Genomic DNA, 15,907 nt, shown 5'->3' on the forward strand with positions numbered 1-15,907 from the left:
GCTGAAACCCTGGCAAGATAGACCAGGGCCCCTATGAGACCAGCTGTTTGCACGGAAGGTCGACGAGGAGGAAGAGTCTAACGAGCAATATTTCCCTACAGCTGTGAATTCTCCGGTCTTCCCTGAGTTGGGTCATTTGACATCAGAGCAGCAGGAAAACCTCCAATCACGGGTTCCAGGGGGCCTATTCAGTGACAGACCAGGCAGGACAGAGGTGATGCAGCATGACATCCGCCTTCTATCACAGGGTCCAGTCCGACAGACTTGCTGTAGGGTGCCTGCAAGACTCATACCCGAGTTAAAGAATGAAGTAAATGTAATGCTGGAGATGGGGGTGATCGAGCCTTCCAGGAGTGAGTGGTGCAGCCCAGTCGTCTTGGTACCGAAAAAGGATGGCACATTAAGATTTTGTGTAGATTTCTCCAAGATGAACGCTATTTCTGCCTTTGACCCTTACCCCATGCCAAGGGTTGACGAACTCATAGAGCGTTTGGGTAAAGCCAAGTATCTGAGCACACTGGACTTATGTAAGGGTTATTGGCAGATTCCTTTGTCTGACACTTCCAAGGAGCTAACTGCTTTCAGGGTCCCAAGTGGGCTCTATCATTTTAGGGTCATGCCGTTCGGCCTTCATGGGGCCGCAGCGACTTTCCAGAGGACTATGGACTGTGTTCTGAGAGGTACTGAGGACTTTGCAGCAGCCTACATTGATGATGTGGTTGTTTACAGCTCGTCATGGGAAGACCATCTGGAGCACCTGTCAGCTATATTCTCCAGAATCCATGATGCTGGGCTCGTGGTTAACGCCACTAAATGTCATTTGGCAAAGCCTGAAGTGTCTTATTTGGGATATGTGCTGGGTGGTGGGGTAATTAAACCTCAAGTGGACAAGGTGGAGGCAGTGCGTTCTTGCCCACCTCCAACAACCAAAAAGCGGGTGAGGTCTTTCTTAGGTCTCGTAGGTTGGTACAGACGTTTTATTCCTAATTTTTCCACTCGAGCAGTTGTGCTCACTGACCTCACTCAGAAGGCTAGCCCCCAAAAGGTTGTGTGGACAACTGAGTGTGAAACAGCCTTTCAAGATCTCAAGGGTTGTTTGTGTCAGGGGCCAGTGTTGCAGAGCCCCAACTTTGACCTTCCTTTCACAGTGCAGACGGATGCATCGGGAGTAGGGCTAGGAGCTGTCCTGTTGCAAGGTGACAGTGAAAATCGAAGGCCGGTGCAGTATATTAGCCGGAAATTGTTCCCTCGTGAGGTCCGATATTCTACTGTGGAGAAAGAGGCTCTGGCTATTAAGTGGGCATTAGATACTCTGAAGTATTACCTCATTGGTAAAGATTTCATCTTGGAGACTGATCATCGGGCCTTGCAATGGCTCCACAGGATGAAAGACAGCAATGCCCGCATTACCCGCTGGTTCCTCTCACTGCAACCTTTTAAATTTCAAGTGAAATACAGGGCTGGAGCTCAAAATGTTGTTGCGGACTTTCTGTCCCGCCACTATGATGAGTGATGGGCTTAAGGGGTGGGGTGTGTGATGACGGGAGCTAAGATGTCGTCATCACTGCCGTAGTCATTACAAATTGTTTGTGGACTTATGTTTCTTTACATTTGTTATTTAGCGTTTTGTGTTTCTGATGACTATGGTGCAGTCCCTTAGGTTCATTATTCTATAATACTCATTTATAATAAGTTTAAGATATGCTGTTGGAGTTGATTGCAGATAGGTGCACATATCAGTGGTCTTCACAACATGTTATGTCTACTATAGTTTCTTTTTAATTTTCTCATTAACCACACAGACAAGTTTTTAGTTATGCATTTTTGTTATTTATTATTTCAAATTTGTATTTATTCCCACATTGCAAACAGTTACCCCACATGCTGTCTACTCACCATTTCCTGTTCCTGTGACTCCTCAAAGGAGGGGGCGGGTCCACAGCTGTCCTTTTTCTTGGGTTGGGTTAAACCATTTCTACTAATAGGGAACTTAACCCTTGGTAATGTAGGCATGGATAAATGTATTATGGTGTTTGCATTTAGTTTAAGTTGCTGAATGAGTTTATTTTATTTATTTTTGATTTTTGAAAGTTAATTGTATACTGGTTATATATTTAAGCTACAAAGGTTTTGTATTGATACCCCTGTAGTTGGTATGGTCTCGAGTGTAATGAGCCTGTTCTAGGCTATATAAGACAGTCTAAACTGAACATTGGGAGGAAAGGAGGGGGTTATATTGCTGAACGTATCATGAAGATTTGTGCTGCCTGTAGCAATTTGTTTTTCTTTGGTTATTGTCATATCAAAGTTTGCACTGAGTCCAGTGTATGTTTATTTTTGTAAATGTATATTTTTTTTTGGTTTAATTTAGGAATTGTTTTTGTGACACTTCACTGAGAGTTTGTACACCCCTACTACTCCACTGGCCTTTAATAAAAATCCTCTTTGGGATGATATCTGAGTCCTGAGCCTATCTACCACCTCCCCTTGATCTCTACGGGACACGTTATGACATACTGTATCATTTCCCTCTGATTTTAGGGAGGACTTATGGGTAGGGTTAGGTTTAGAAGTAGTTATATGGTCAAGACTACATTTTCAGACAGGAATGTTGTTCAAGGATCAACAAAATATGTTGACCCAGGAACGTGTCTAACTCAGCAAAATCAGAACATGCTGGGCGTTCTAGACATCTACAATTAAGATATATAATGATGAAGATAATTATGAACAGAGGTGACATAATCATTTTGTCATATCCAGAACAGCAGTTATGGTGCTGTTAACAATTGATGGATATCTAAAGTTATGTTTTTGTTTTTTCACCTAATCTCTTTGTAGAGAAAAGTTGGTGAGACATCTGAGTTGTTGCTATGTTTGCATTCATGGAAATAATAAAATTTTCCTTCATTTTCCCATGTTCAAAGTTAGCTGTTATCCACTTGAAGGATACCTGCACATATTTCTGATGGTTAATAACTTATATTCAGTGATGTCATCATCAAATTCCCAGATTCAAATTGGCTTTTGCACCAAACCGGAGAGGCCATACTAAGTGGCTTTAATTAGTACTGATTCAAACAGCTACATAAACTTTCTTTTCAAGCACATAAGGTAATGTTATTGAAACATACGTGTGAAGCCATGTCCCTTTACATCAGGGATGTGCTGCTGCTGCCTGAAGAGTTTTCATTCATATTTACACAAAAAATTCCAAACATTCTTTTCCACAATTTTGCTGTCAGCCAGTCTGTGTTGTCATTCCATAATTCAGTAATTATGCACATGGCATGTATGGCTCATGTGATTGGCTTAAAATATCCTGTGGTCCCATAAGCCAAGATTTCAAATGACGGTGCCCATATTTCAAATGACGGTGCCTGCTTTGTTTTCACTTTGCATATTCTCCTTTATAAATCTGGCACAAATTCTTGCAGGGAAACTGGGGGAGAACTGGTGTGGTGGTTGGTGCCTATATGCACTACAGTAACATATCTGCCAGGTAGGACATGTCTATTTGAAACATTTTGGTGTGTTAGATACATTAGACAGGATTGTGCATTTGTGTTTAGGGTTTATGTTTTGTGTTCATATTTTCAGTGCTGACCAGGCATTGGACAGGTTTGCCATGAAGCGTTTTTATGAAGATAAAGCCATGCCTGTGGGCCAGCCTTCCCAGAGAAGGTCAGCAATAATTGATTACCCTGTCACACAAGCCTATTTTTATGGAAGCTTATGTGTAGCAATATTCAATTTGAAATATAATATGCAAAATGATAATGTAATATGTAAAATGACAATGCAATATGTGAAATGGCAATGCATTTCTGTATTTAAATTTACATTTTCCCATACATTTGTGCAACGTTTGGTGCAAAATGAAAATATTTCAATTATATAATTTACATTTGCCATTTCATACATATGTTTTAATATGTAATTTGAATACATATTTTAACGCTTTATAAGTTGCAAAATTAAAATTAAAATGTATTAAAGAAATTATTAGATTTGTTTAAAATTCAAGCAAAAACTGTAGCAAAATGATCATTTAAATGTGATTTTTCTTAATTGCATTTACACTCACAGTTAAGACACTTGCGATTGCATTTTCATGAAATGTCTCGCAATGAATGTAGCAAAATTCAATGTGCAAACTGAAAATGCATTCCGAGTCGATCACGCCCCTGCCCCGCCCCCTCTCTCCCGCTCGCTCTTGTCAATATATGCATCAAGGCGGGGCTCGGCAACATTTTGAGGTGTTGGAAGGAAACATGGCGGCGCCAGAGCTGATACGAGCATAAATTTACTGGCAGATGGAGGGGAGCGTGAACAGAGTAGTGTTTCCGAAGATTATTACGGTCCGAAGATTATTACGGTCCGAAGATTATTACGCGTCTGCAGGTGATAGAACCAGTGTTGGACCGTCTGGGAGAAAGTTCTGCCTTATCACCCGTTTGATGTCAACATTATGCTGCGCTGTTATTGTCTGATGCAGGACTCTGTTAATGATTGTTTCGTTTTGTATTAAATATTCTCATTGGCCTAACACATATGCTTAACTTTATTCTTATTACTATTAACTATAATTACCCAATAATGTTGGAGATTCTACATGTTTTCTTTACAAATGCATTGGCCTAATAATCTGAGATCACAGAATTTGACGGGTCAAATTCATAGCTGCCAAAAAAATTGACCGCTCTTTATTTCTTCATAACTGACTGTAATGTTCAGTAAAGTGACTCATGTGATGCATGACCATCTCCCATTTATATTTTATTAAGCATATTGATTAGATATATTGATAAATATTAGCTACGGTGTCACGGAATCTGACGGGTCAAATTCATACCGAAAAATGTGGCCGCTCTTTATTTCACCATATCTGAATGTAATCTTCAATTAAGTGACTCATTTGATGTTTAACCATCTCCCTTTTCTATTTTATAAAGCATATTGATCAGATATTTATAAATATAAAGGGTCATCACGGAATCTGACAGGTTTTGATGCCATCGTCTATAATTGGTCTAATATGTTAAAAACCGAAGCCGCACAAACAAAACTTTAACTGGCACAAACGAACGAAGTTTAACTGGCAAACTTCACGCAGTGATTGACAAGAGCGAGCGGGAGGGAGGGGGCGGGGCAGGGGCGTGATCGGCTCGGAATGCATTTTCAGTTTGCACATTGAATTTTGCTACAATCATTGCGGGACATTTAATGAAAATGCAATCGCAAGTGTCTTAACTGTGAGTGTAAATGCAATTAAGTTTTTGCTTGAACATTTTAAACAGATCTAATCATTTCTTTAATACATTTTAATTTTAATTTTGCAACTTATAAAGCGTTAAAATATGTATTCAAATAACATATTAAAACATATGTATGAAATGGCAAATGTAAATTATATAATTGAATTATCATTTCCATTTTGCACCAAACGTGGCACAAATGTATGGGAAATTGTAAATTTAAATACAGATATGCATTGCCATTTTACATATTGCATTGTCATTTTACATATTGCATTATCATTTTGCATTTTACATTTCAAATTGAAGATTGCTACACATAAGCTTCCATATATTTTGACCCTGCACCACAATATCCATGCCATTTTTTAAATGTATATCATGCAATTAAACATATTGCCCGCTGAACCACACTGTGACTTGCTTTTTTTTTTTTTAGAGAAATAGGTCATTGTGCTTTAGATGTCTGCAAATTACATCACATTGCAAAGTCTAAACTCAGTCCTTGCACTTGCAGTTTTGGGACTGAACCAGCAGATGATCCCAAAGTACATTGAATTACAGTGGAACATTATGTCTAAATAGCCATGATGTTGAATGTCAACCAATATGATTAATGATTAATACATTCCCTATAATTTAAGTGACATTTGGGGGAATTTAATGTCAATTTGGAGCTTTAGGAAGAAAATTATAAGATAGAATCAATTTTCCATAAAGGCTCAAAAATACAACAAAGCATTAATGTGATGGTGATCACTAAAATGACTAAAACATTTAAACTTTTGCTAAATTTTCATGTGGTTTTATTTAATAATTTCCCTTCTGTAATGCTGTATAGGTATGTGCATTACTTTGCTGGTCTCCTTTCTGGGCACATAAAAATCAACAACAAGCCCCTGTTCCTTCACCATGTTATCATGCATGGCATCCCTAATTTTGAGTCGAAAGGGGGTAGGTGCAAACACTGCTACATATTCAAATCCATCAGTGCAATGTATGTATATTATACTATGTTTGAACTAGTGACCTTAAAATCAGTGATTTTCTTTACTATATCCAACCCTGTCAGGTTGCCGACCCTTCCTCAAAATCTATCAATCAATGCAGCCTGTGTACACTTCTGGAATTTAGTAAGTACACTGCTTCCTAGTATGTATGCAAAATTATTTTAATATGTAAAGTGTGGTTGTGATCTCATTATGTTATATATGAAGTATGGTTGTAGCACAGATACATTTTCATTTATGTAGAGAAATGTACATCTTACATCACTGCCAGCTTCTAAAATATAAGCAAACTTTAGTAAATACGTTTCAAGATAAGATAGAAAAGGTCTCAGGTTACGACTGTAACCCTGGTTTCCTAAAGAGGCAATGAGATGCTGCATTGAGACGCTGTGGGAACGCCCCTGCGTGACTGCGTCATGAAGCACATATGAAATCAGTCCAATGGCGTGACAGAATGTAATCGACCAGGAAACGTCTTGGTTACATATGGTAACCCTCGTTCTCTGAAGGAGGAAACGGAGACGTAGGTCGTGACCGACCAATAGGAATCTCGATAGTAGAGCCAATCTACTTCAAGTAAAATAAAACAAGCCAATACACATTGGCGTGCAATCATTTGCAGCAGCTGCGCGACCTCTTTAGCGCGGGTATAAACGAGCAGCTGGTGCATTGCATTTCAGTTTTCACTGAGGAGCCAGGTTATTAGGTTGGCGGAGGGATCCCCGTCGGTTGGCGGTGGGATCCCCGTCTCGGCGGGAGACAGCAGATGTGGCGACGGAACCTATGACTCCGTTCCCTCCTTCAGGGAACGAGGGTTACCATATGTAACCGAGACGTTCCCTATCCGTCGGTCACTACAGCGTAGGTCGTGACCAACCAATAGGAATCCCTACCAAAGCGCCAAAGCTGCTGAACACCATCCAGCGCCCTGCCTGGAAGGACGATAGGAGGACGCTTACACAGAGTGTACCTGACACTGTTGTTCCGTGATAACCCATACAGTGAGACATTGGATAACACTGGGAAAGCATGCCCTCTCCGTTTAGGAAGGAGAAAGCTGCGGAAGCCACTTCTTCAAAGAGTTATGTGGAAAATACGTATGGACTAACCCGAAGGTTGTACTGCATACAAAATAATGGGTGACTTTGCCCAAGGGAAAGGCACGGGCTTCCGATAGGAGCATCCGTGGAGAATATACACATATGGGATCCCCGTAGGGTCACACATATGGAACCCAGTCCAGATCCGGCTCTCAAGGATTCAGCGGATAAAGGCCTGGCACCGGACGGTCCGCCATGTCCGGGCCGAGGGGGGTTGGAGGACTAGACAGGTTTTTCACTCTGGAGCAATAAGGGTGCACAGTAGGGTGCACCCGTTTGGGAGAGAACACAGGAGGAGACCGGCTCTACACACAGGCTATAAAATCTAGTGAACGTGTTAGGTGTCGCCCAGCCCGCAGCTCTACAGATATCTGTTAGCAAGGCACCACGAGCCAGCACCCAGGAGGATGCAACGCCTCTCGTGGAGTGTGCATGCAACCTGAGCGGGCAGGGCACGCCTTGAGTTTGGTAAGCCAAGGCGATGGCATCCACTTTCCAGTGGGCCGTCCTCTGCTTGGAGACAGCCTTTCCCTTCTGCTGGCCTCCGTAACAGACAAAGAGCTGGTCTGAGGTACTGAGACTTTGAGTTCTGTTCACGTACAAACGCAGAGCGCGAACGGGACAGAGCAAAGACAGGGCTGGGTCTGCCTCCTCCAAGGGCAGCGCTTGCAGGTTCACTACCTGGCCTGGCTTATTACCACATGGCTGTCACCCGGCCCAAACTCTACGCAACGATTCGTTGACCGAAAATAGAGGCCAGTCTTGATAGAGGCCAGTGCCACCAGTAGCAAAGTCTTCATGGAGAGAAGCTTTAAGTCCACTGATTGCAGAGGCTCCACGGGAGCATCCTGAAGTGCTCGAAGCACCAGGGAAAGGTCCCAAGAGGGTATGGCGGGGGGTCGAGGAGGATTTAATCGTCTCGCTCCCCTAAGACACCTGACGACCAGGTCGTGTTTCCCAACTGTTCTGCCATCTATGTGGTCATGATATGCTGAAATAGCTAAAGCATGAACTTTAAGGGTGGAGGGAGACAGCCTTCGCTCCAACCCTTTCTGCAAGAAGGAAAGCACGGACCCTATCGAACATCTTCGGGGTTCTTTTCGGCGAGAAGAACACCAAACGACGAACAGGTTCCACTTCAGGGCGTAAACACGTCTCATGGACGGCGCCCGTGCTGAAGTGATGGTGTTAAGTACCTCTGGGGGTAAGTCACCTAGAACCTCCGCGTCCCGTCCAGGTACCAGACATGGAGTTTCCAGAGGTCTGGACGCGGGTGCCATAGGGTACCCCGTCTCTGAGTCAGAAGATCCTTCCTCAGAGTAATGGGCCAGGGAAGGACTGTCACAAGGAGCATGAGTTATGAGAACCATGTCCGGTTGGGCCAGTAAGGTCATACATGGCTCAGATGCTTCTGACTCCAGAGGAGGAGATGGCGGGCGAGTTGCGACATACAATGGGAGCGTAGACCACCTTGTCATTTGTTGTATGCAGTGGTCGCAGTGTTGTCCGTATGGACCAGCACGTCCCTGCCCTGTAGCCGTCTTATCAAACGGGTCAGGGCGAGACATACTGCTAGCAACTCGAGGCAGTTGATGTGCCAATGCAGTTGAGGGTCCGGCCACACCCCTGACACTGCATGCCCGTTGTACATGGCACCCCAGCCGGTGGCAGAAGCATCTGTGAATACCACATCATGCCTGGACACCTGTTCCAAGGGGACTCCTGCCCGCAGAAACGAGGGGTCTGACAACGGGTTTAAGGTCTGGCGGCTTGCCGGTGTGATTGCCACCCGGTGAGTGCCGTAATGCCATGCCCATCTCGGGACTGAGCCGTGAAGCCAGTGCTGAAGCGGTCTCATATGAAGCAGGCCTAGCGGGGTTACCGCTGCTGCTGCTGCCATATGCCACAGGAGACTCTGAAAGAATTTCAGTGGCACTGCCGTCCTGCCTTTGAACGTATTCAAGCAGTTCAGCACCGACTGAGCACGCTGCTCTGTGATCTCTGCGAGATAGTTGAGGATGCAAACGCTCTGTTCTCTCATGGGAACAAGGGCCCCCTCCGTGACTTTCGTGAAGACACGGGGGGACAGGGACAGCCCGAAGGGAAAGACCTTGTACTGATATGCTCGAGCCTCGAACGCAAAGCACAGGAACGGCCTTTGTCGAGGAAGAATTGAGACATGAAAGTATGCTTCCTTCAGGACGATCGCTGCAACCCAATGTCGGGGACGGATGCATTCGAAAATGGGTTTCTACATGAGCATTTTGAATGGTAGCTTGTGGAGGCTCCAATTCAAAACTCGCAGGTCCAAGATCGGTCGTAACCCACCACCTTTCTTGGGTACAATGAAGTAGGGACTGTAATGCCCTGACCTCATATCGGCTGGATGGACCGGCTCTATCGCATCCTTCGCTAGTAGGACTGCGATCTCCGCACGCAAGACATGGGCATCGGCTGCTCTCACTGTAGTGGAGTGGATGGCCGAAACTTGGGGGGACGCCGGGCGTACTGAATCGCATAGCTGAGCCTGATGGTTCGAATGAGCCAGCGAGACGGCCTGGGGAGCGCTAACCAGGCTCTCAGAGACCGTACAAGCAGGACCAAAGGGACCGTAGGCGTACCCGGAGTGGGGCAGCGAGGTGCAACACAGGGACCGGCACAGGCGGCTCTTTCTGGGAGGCGACCAGCAGCGGCGTCTGAGTGTGCTGTGAAGCACTTACCTGGTTCCACGGGGCAGGAGGTGCGGGAGGCGACCACACACAGCTGCCCACTGGCAACAGAGGAGGCGGAAGAGAGTGGTGAGTATTCTGTCCCTCCACTACTCTCCGGGTCCTCTTTGGACCCAGAGATGAAAGAAACTGCTCTTTTATTGAAAATGTGGGTACCGCTGGTTTTGAGGCCAGCGGTGGAACACAAAGAAAACGAAACACAGGATTTTCCACCTGGCCCTCCTCCTCTTGGCGGGGGCCTGGAGGGGCGGGGTATCCTGCCTGCGACCGGCTCTACAGCGCCGTTTAGGTGGAGGCATGCTGCTGTGGCGCGGGAGTGCAGGGTCGGCCAGACACAGCCAGAGGTGGCGTTCCTGGACCACAAGAGTGGACATCGCACGACTCACTGACTGGGCGGTAACCTTCGTCGCTTGAAATGCGAGGTCCCTCGCAACACGAAATATCCTCGATAACTTGTGGATTGTGACCACCCTCCTGCAGTTCCTTCAGTGCCTTGGCCTGATGGACCTGCAGCAACGCCATAGCGTGCATGGCAGAGGCAGCTTCTCCACAGGCTCTGTAAGCCTTGCCGGTTAGGTCCAACGAGTACTTACAGGCCCGGGAAGGAAGTCACGGTTCCCCACGCCAAGTGGAGTTAGGGCACAGTTGCATGGGAACGGCCCCCTTCCACTGGTGGGATACGATTGTATCCCTTAGCTGCCCCACCATCAAGGGTGGCGAGGGAGGAGGAGCCACCGGAACGGTTTCTGGCAGTGAAAGGTGCCGTCCACATCCCCGTGATCTCCTCATGCATCTCCGGGAAGAAAGGCACTTGGGTGGGTTGCTGAGAAGCAGCGTGCGCCACCCTGAGATACCAATCGTCCAGCCTCGAGGGTTCGGGGCACGGTGGAGGGTTCCACACGAGCCCAACCCTGGACCACCTCGAGGATGGTCCAGCCCGTTCATCTGGTAGCTCAACTGGCCACACAGCTGATGCAAATAATTGCACACCATGTGTATTGGCTTGTTTTAGTTTTACTCGAAGTAGATTGCTTCTCTAGCGAGATTCCTATTGGTCGGTCATGACCTACGTTGTAGTGACCGACTGATAGGGAACTATAAAGCATACCTGGATCAAACAGTCACTAGCTTCTGATAGGCTGAAGCAAGTCGCTCACAGGCATGCAGGGAGTATGGCAGGGCGATGCAACATTTTTCCTCTTCAGGGAATCAGGGTTACAGTCGTAACCTGAGACGTTCCCTCTCAAGGGAACTCGAGCTGCGTCGAGACACTGTGGGAACACTATACCCACTTCGCCATAGTAACAAGTGCCTGTCCGTGTGAAATCTCTGCGCACACCAAGACAAAAGCACCTGCGCCCCTGGAGTGGAGCCGAGGTCAAGGTAAAAAACCTCACTTATGTGTGCGGCGAGGCAACATCCTGCCACATCACAAACATATTGGAGGGAAACTCCTGAAAATAATGTTTTAGAAGCAGCCATACTCCTTGTCTCTTGGTCTGATGCCTCACAGTGCCATGAAGGAAACGTTAATAGAGATTGTCTACCCGAGGATACACCACTTAAAGTGATGTGGTAAGCAGCTTAGGCCGCCATGTACACCTTTAGTGTGGAGGGGGATAGACCTGCGGAGAAACGTTCCTGCAGGATATTCAGAAACGTTCCTGCAGGAACTACAGAAACGCTCCTGCACGAACTCCAGCACTGCAACCACTGGGCAGATTACTGGGTCCAGCTGGTGCTCTCCGCACCAGGAAGTGAAAATATCCACTTCAAGGTGTAGTGTTTCCTCGTGGAGGGAGCTCTGAAGTGGAGGATGGTCTCAACAACCTCAGTCGAGAGACCTGAAGAGGCCAAGCCCAAAGTTTCCCCAATTCTGGGCGGGGGTGAAGGATCAACCCGCTCGCCTGAAAGAAAAGGTCCCCCCGAGTGGAATCTCCAGAGGAGAGCCGTCGAGGAAAGACTCTGTCCGAGAACAGTACTAGGGCTTGCCAAAATGGGGCTATTAACAGAAGATGGGCACCATCCCGGCGAACTCTCTCCAGAACTCCAGGGAGCAAAGAGATTGGGGGAAAAGCATACAGACGTGACCTTGGCCACGTCTGCATCCTAGCATCCAGCCCCAGAGGAGCTGGCTGACTGAGTGAGAACCACAGTGGACAGTTTGTTTTCTCTTAACCCCCTGGGGTCGGCGGTATCGCCGGTGATACCAGCTCACTTTTTTTCTTATCAGTGCAAAAGAGACTCAAAATAAAATAAACATGATGCGAGTTCTGCCTTCTCTCTGTCAGTGAAGTTCATTCTGAAACACGTCCGAAAATGAACTGTAACTCAGCGAATACTCAGTCAAACAGGCATACAGGCACACAGACATGAAGCTTGAATTGTCTTTTAAATGAAGAAATTTATTTAAAAAAAAATATATATATATTCTCAGTTAATGTAATCTGTATGAAAAGAGAGAGATTTCAGTCTTTTTCTTTTCAGCTCATTGTAGCTCATTAAGTGCTAATGTGACCACGCCCATGGAGAGCGCACGCTATTCAAACGCAAATGATTTGAGGCGAGCCATGCAAACATGCCAACGCCCACATCAGCTGGATAAAACACATCAAGTTTCATAAGAACCATGTACTTTACGTCGTCTTGCTACGCTGTGAAGAATAATACTATCGTAATAATCCTGGAAAAACCTACCTCAGAAGTGCTGGTAGTTTCATTTCGAGGAGCAACGGATCCAGCTGATGTGAATTGTAAGTTTATTCTGAAGTGCTTTGTTCTAATCGCGATATGGAATAGTGTCTTTAAACCGCAAAAAGACTGTTTAAATATGAATTGCGTGTCTGTGTGTGAATGAATGTATGAATTCACATTCGCACCTACATTAGTAAACATGTTATTTTTACATGAACACATCCAAACTATATTGCTATAGCCTACTGAGATGAGTAAAAATAGACTGAAATATGTTGAAATAAAATGTCTTTGTTTAAGCAACAAACTGCAACTTAACATTTATATGCTAATATATTATAAACACGATTATGTTACAGACTAAATATGAATGTTTAGACAAGATTTCGTTGATTAGTTTTGAATAGATTATAAAGTTTTTACTGTAAAAAAATACTACTGCCACATCAAATAAGCTTTTGTTTGCCAATTTCTGCTCATATGTTAAATATATAGTATGGGATGTTTTGTCAAAAATAAAGTATCAACTAAGATGTTATTATAGGGTTTGTTCCAATATTCAAACTAATGAATCCTTACCTTTGAAATACGTATGATAAAATATATACTTTTTACAAAGAAAGATTACACTTGAAATATTGTTAAAATTGTAATTGTTGTTGTAATTGTAACTATTTTTATTGTGTTTTATTAGTGACAAATTTTCTGAAAATACAGCATGAGAATTAACTGCACAATTACTAGAAATATTTACCTTGGATATTATACAATTTGCATGTATACAAAATGTGTGGAAAAGAAATTTTTTCAAAAAGTTTCCAACTCTAACTTTGAACCAATTCTGTAGAAAAAAAAGAAATAACAAAAGATATACAATATACAGTATATATATATATATATATATATATATATATATATATATATTAGAGCTCAAAACTCCGCCTGATTGGGCTTTAGCTTTGAACAAATTCTGTAGAATATATATATATTCAAGTTGGAAGCATCTTGAAAAAAGATTCCTTTTTCTTTTCCACTGGGTACCACAAGAAAGAATGCGAGGCATATATTTATATAGTGGAACAGGCCGTTCCCATGCAACTGTGCCCTAACTCCACTTGGCGTGGAGAATCGTGTCTTCCTTCCCGGGCCTGTAAGTACTCGTTGGACCTAACCGGCAAGGCTTACAGAGCCTGTGGAGAAGCTGCCTCTGCCATGCACGCTATGGCGTTGCTGCAGGTCCATCATCATATATTTATGCCCCCACGCATTTTGCCTTTCCAGTCAAAAAGTGTCTTACAAAATTTAAATCAATGTATTGTTTTGTGTAAATGGGTAGGCAGGATGATTTTCAGATCATTTTGGAGCAAAAACTCTAGCCGACAACATCCATTAGTCAAAAGTCTTGTGGACACACATTTAGTATGTGTTTTGTGGCCTTATTTCTGAAACATTAAGTTTTAGTTTTTTCAATAACCATGCATAAACAATATTCTCTCAAAAATACAAACATGTATATACATGTTGCTCACATATTATGGTAGCCCTGTTTGTGATAAATAGAGTGTAATGACAACTTTGCCATTAATATGTTTATAAACAACTGAAAAAAGCACAAATGTCAGGACATGTCAAAACATAAAAGAAAGGAACATACAAGAAAACAACAAAAAAGGATCCCAAAAACACCTTAGACCCCGGAGGGTTAACCCTTATGGCGCCACGATCGAGTTTACTCGACAAGATGCGGCTCTGAATAAAACGGACGATTTTGTCAAATAGGGTGTCAAATTTCGTTCGACCTCCCCTCTACTAGATGGCAGACATGTCATACTTCATCCCTGACTCAAAAAAACGTCATGGTTCTATACAAAATCTTTGAGCTAGAGCGCATTGAATCAGTGTAAACAAAAGCGGAGCTAGTGTGCCAGTGAGCCATTTTATCAGAGCAATATTGTCAACGTCAGCGAGTATTTGCATTAGATCATTATTATTATTATTATTATTATTATTATTATTATCTAATGGCATCAATAAAGCTTACCCGCAAGTGTTGGGTCATATCGCGGACCCTGATTCTGAAGGGGAATACCTGCATTCAGAAGATGACGGTGATTCTGAAAGTGAAAGTATAGCCCTACACAAAGCACAAACGGTGAATCCTTTGCCCAATGTTACAAAACAACCGCTTCTGTGGACCAAAATTGGACGTCCAAAAATTCCATAGAAAAGACGTCACTCTGACGTCACATTGCTCAGTGGGGCCAACCGCTACATGCATATGGTTTGTTTCTACCATTTAATAGTAATGATTTACACAGTTTGTTCACTACTTACTATTTACCTGAGCATTCAGTATTGTGCAATATATCATACAGAAGGTGAGGGACATTTTGGGGGGAAAGAAGTTCAGCATTTTATCATTTAAACATGTGACTTTTCTTGAAAATTCTATAATCCAAGGTGGCCGCCACCATATGACGTCATAATATGCAAATTGGGTGGGAAAATGTAATCCCTAAATAAACTTTGGGTCATCCTTAATATTTCTCTAATTTACATAAAGTCTCTATCTTTTATCACTTTTAAGATATAGCCTTTTAAAATTTCGATGTCAAAATTGTACGTTTTAGGAAAAAACCTCTGGCGCCTAAAGGGTTAAGATGCGAACAGGTCTACTTCCGCTCGACCAAAGTTTTTCATAGGAGCTCCACCACCTCGGACCCCCCTGATGGTTGATGTGAGAGACCACAGATGTGTTGTCCGTGCAGACAAGCACATGATGGCGCCTCAGGTCTGGGAGGAAGTGTTTGAGAGCTTGAAACTCCGCCATCATTTCTAGCCGATTTATGTGCCAAGAAAGTAGATAGTTCTGCCACAGACCTTGCACCAAGCGACCACTCATGATCGCCCCCCAACTTGTGAAGGAAGCATCTGTCGTTAGCATTACGCAACGACAAGAAGCACCCAAAACTGGTCCTTGGGCGAGGAACCAACATTCCTTCCACATGACTAAGGCTTGTAGGCATCACCGCGTGACCTTGATCATGCGAAATAGATTTCCCCTTGGAGAAAACGCCTTGGTTCTGCGCCACCAATGCAAGGGCCTCATGTACGAA

The 15,907-nt window shown here is 44.0% G+C and overlaps 1 protein-coding gene across 3 annotated transcripts in view; it reads left to right on the forward strand.

Moving 5' to 3' along the window:
- Nucleotides 1–15,907, forward strand: part of tns1a (tensin 1a) — a 320,369-nt gene that overhangs the window by 247,498 nt on the left and 56,964 nt on the right. For all 3 annotated transcript variants that reach the window (XM_077199181.1, XM_077199182.1, XM_077199179.1), the window contains 4 exons: nucleotides 3,438–3,502; nucleotides 3,601–3,684; nucleotides 6,100–6,212; nucleotides 6,331–6,391. In XM_077199181.1, the coding sequence (XP_077055296.1) occupies nucleotides 3,438–3,502; nucleotides 3,601–3,684; nucleotides 6,100–6,212; nucleotides 6,331–6,391 (323 nt within the window). The remainder of the gene's footprint in view (nucleotides 1–3,437; nucleotides 3,503–3,600; nucleotides 3,685–6,099; nucleotides 6,213–6,330; nucleotides 6,392–15,907) is intronic.

Source organism: Siphateles boraxobius, unplaced genomic scaffold, assembly GCF_051911475.1.
Source record: "Siphateles boraxobius isolate OS27281-9 unplaced genomic scaffold, OSU_SipBor_1 41, whole genome shotgun sequence".
NCBI classification, from domain to species: Eukaryota; Metazoa; Chordata; class Actinopteri; order Cypriniformes; family Leuciscidae; genus Siphateles; species Siphateles boraxobius.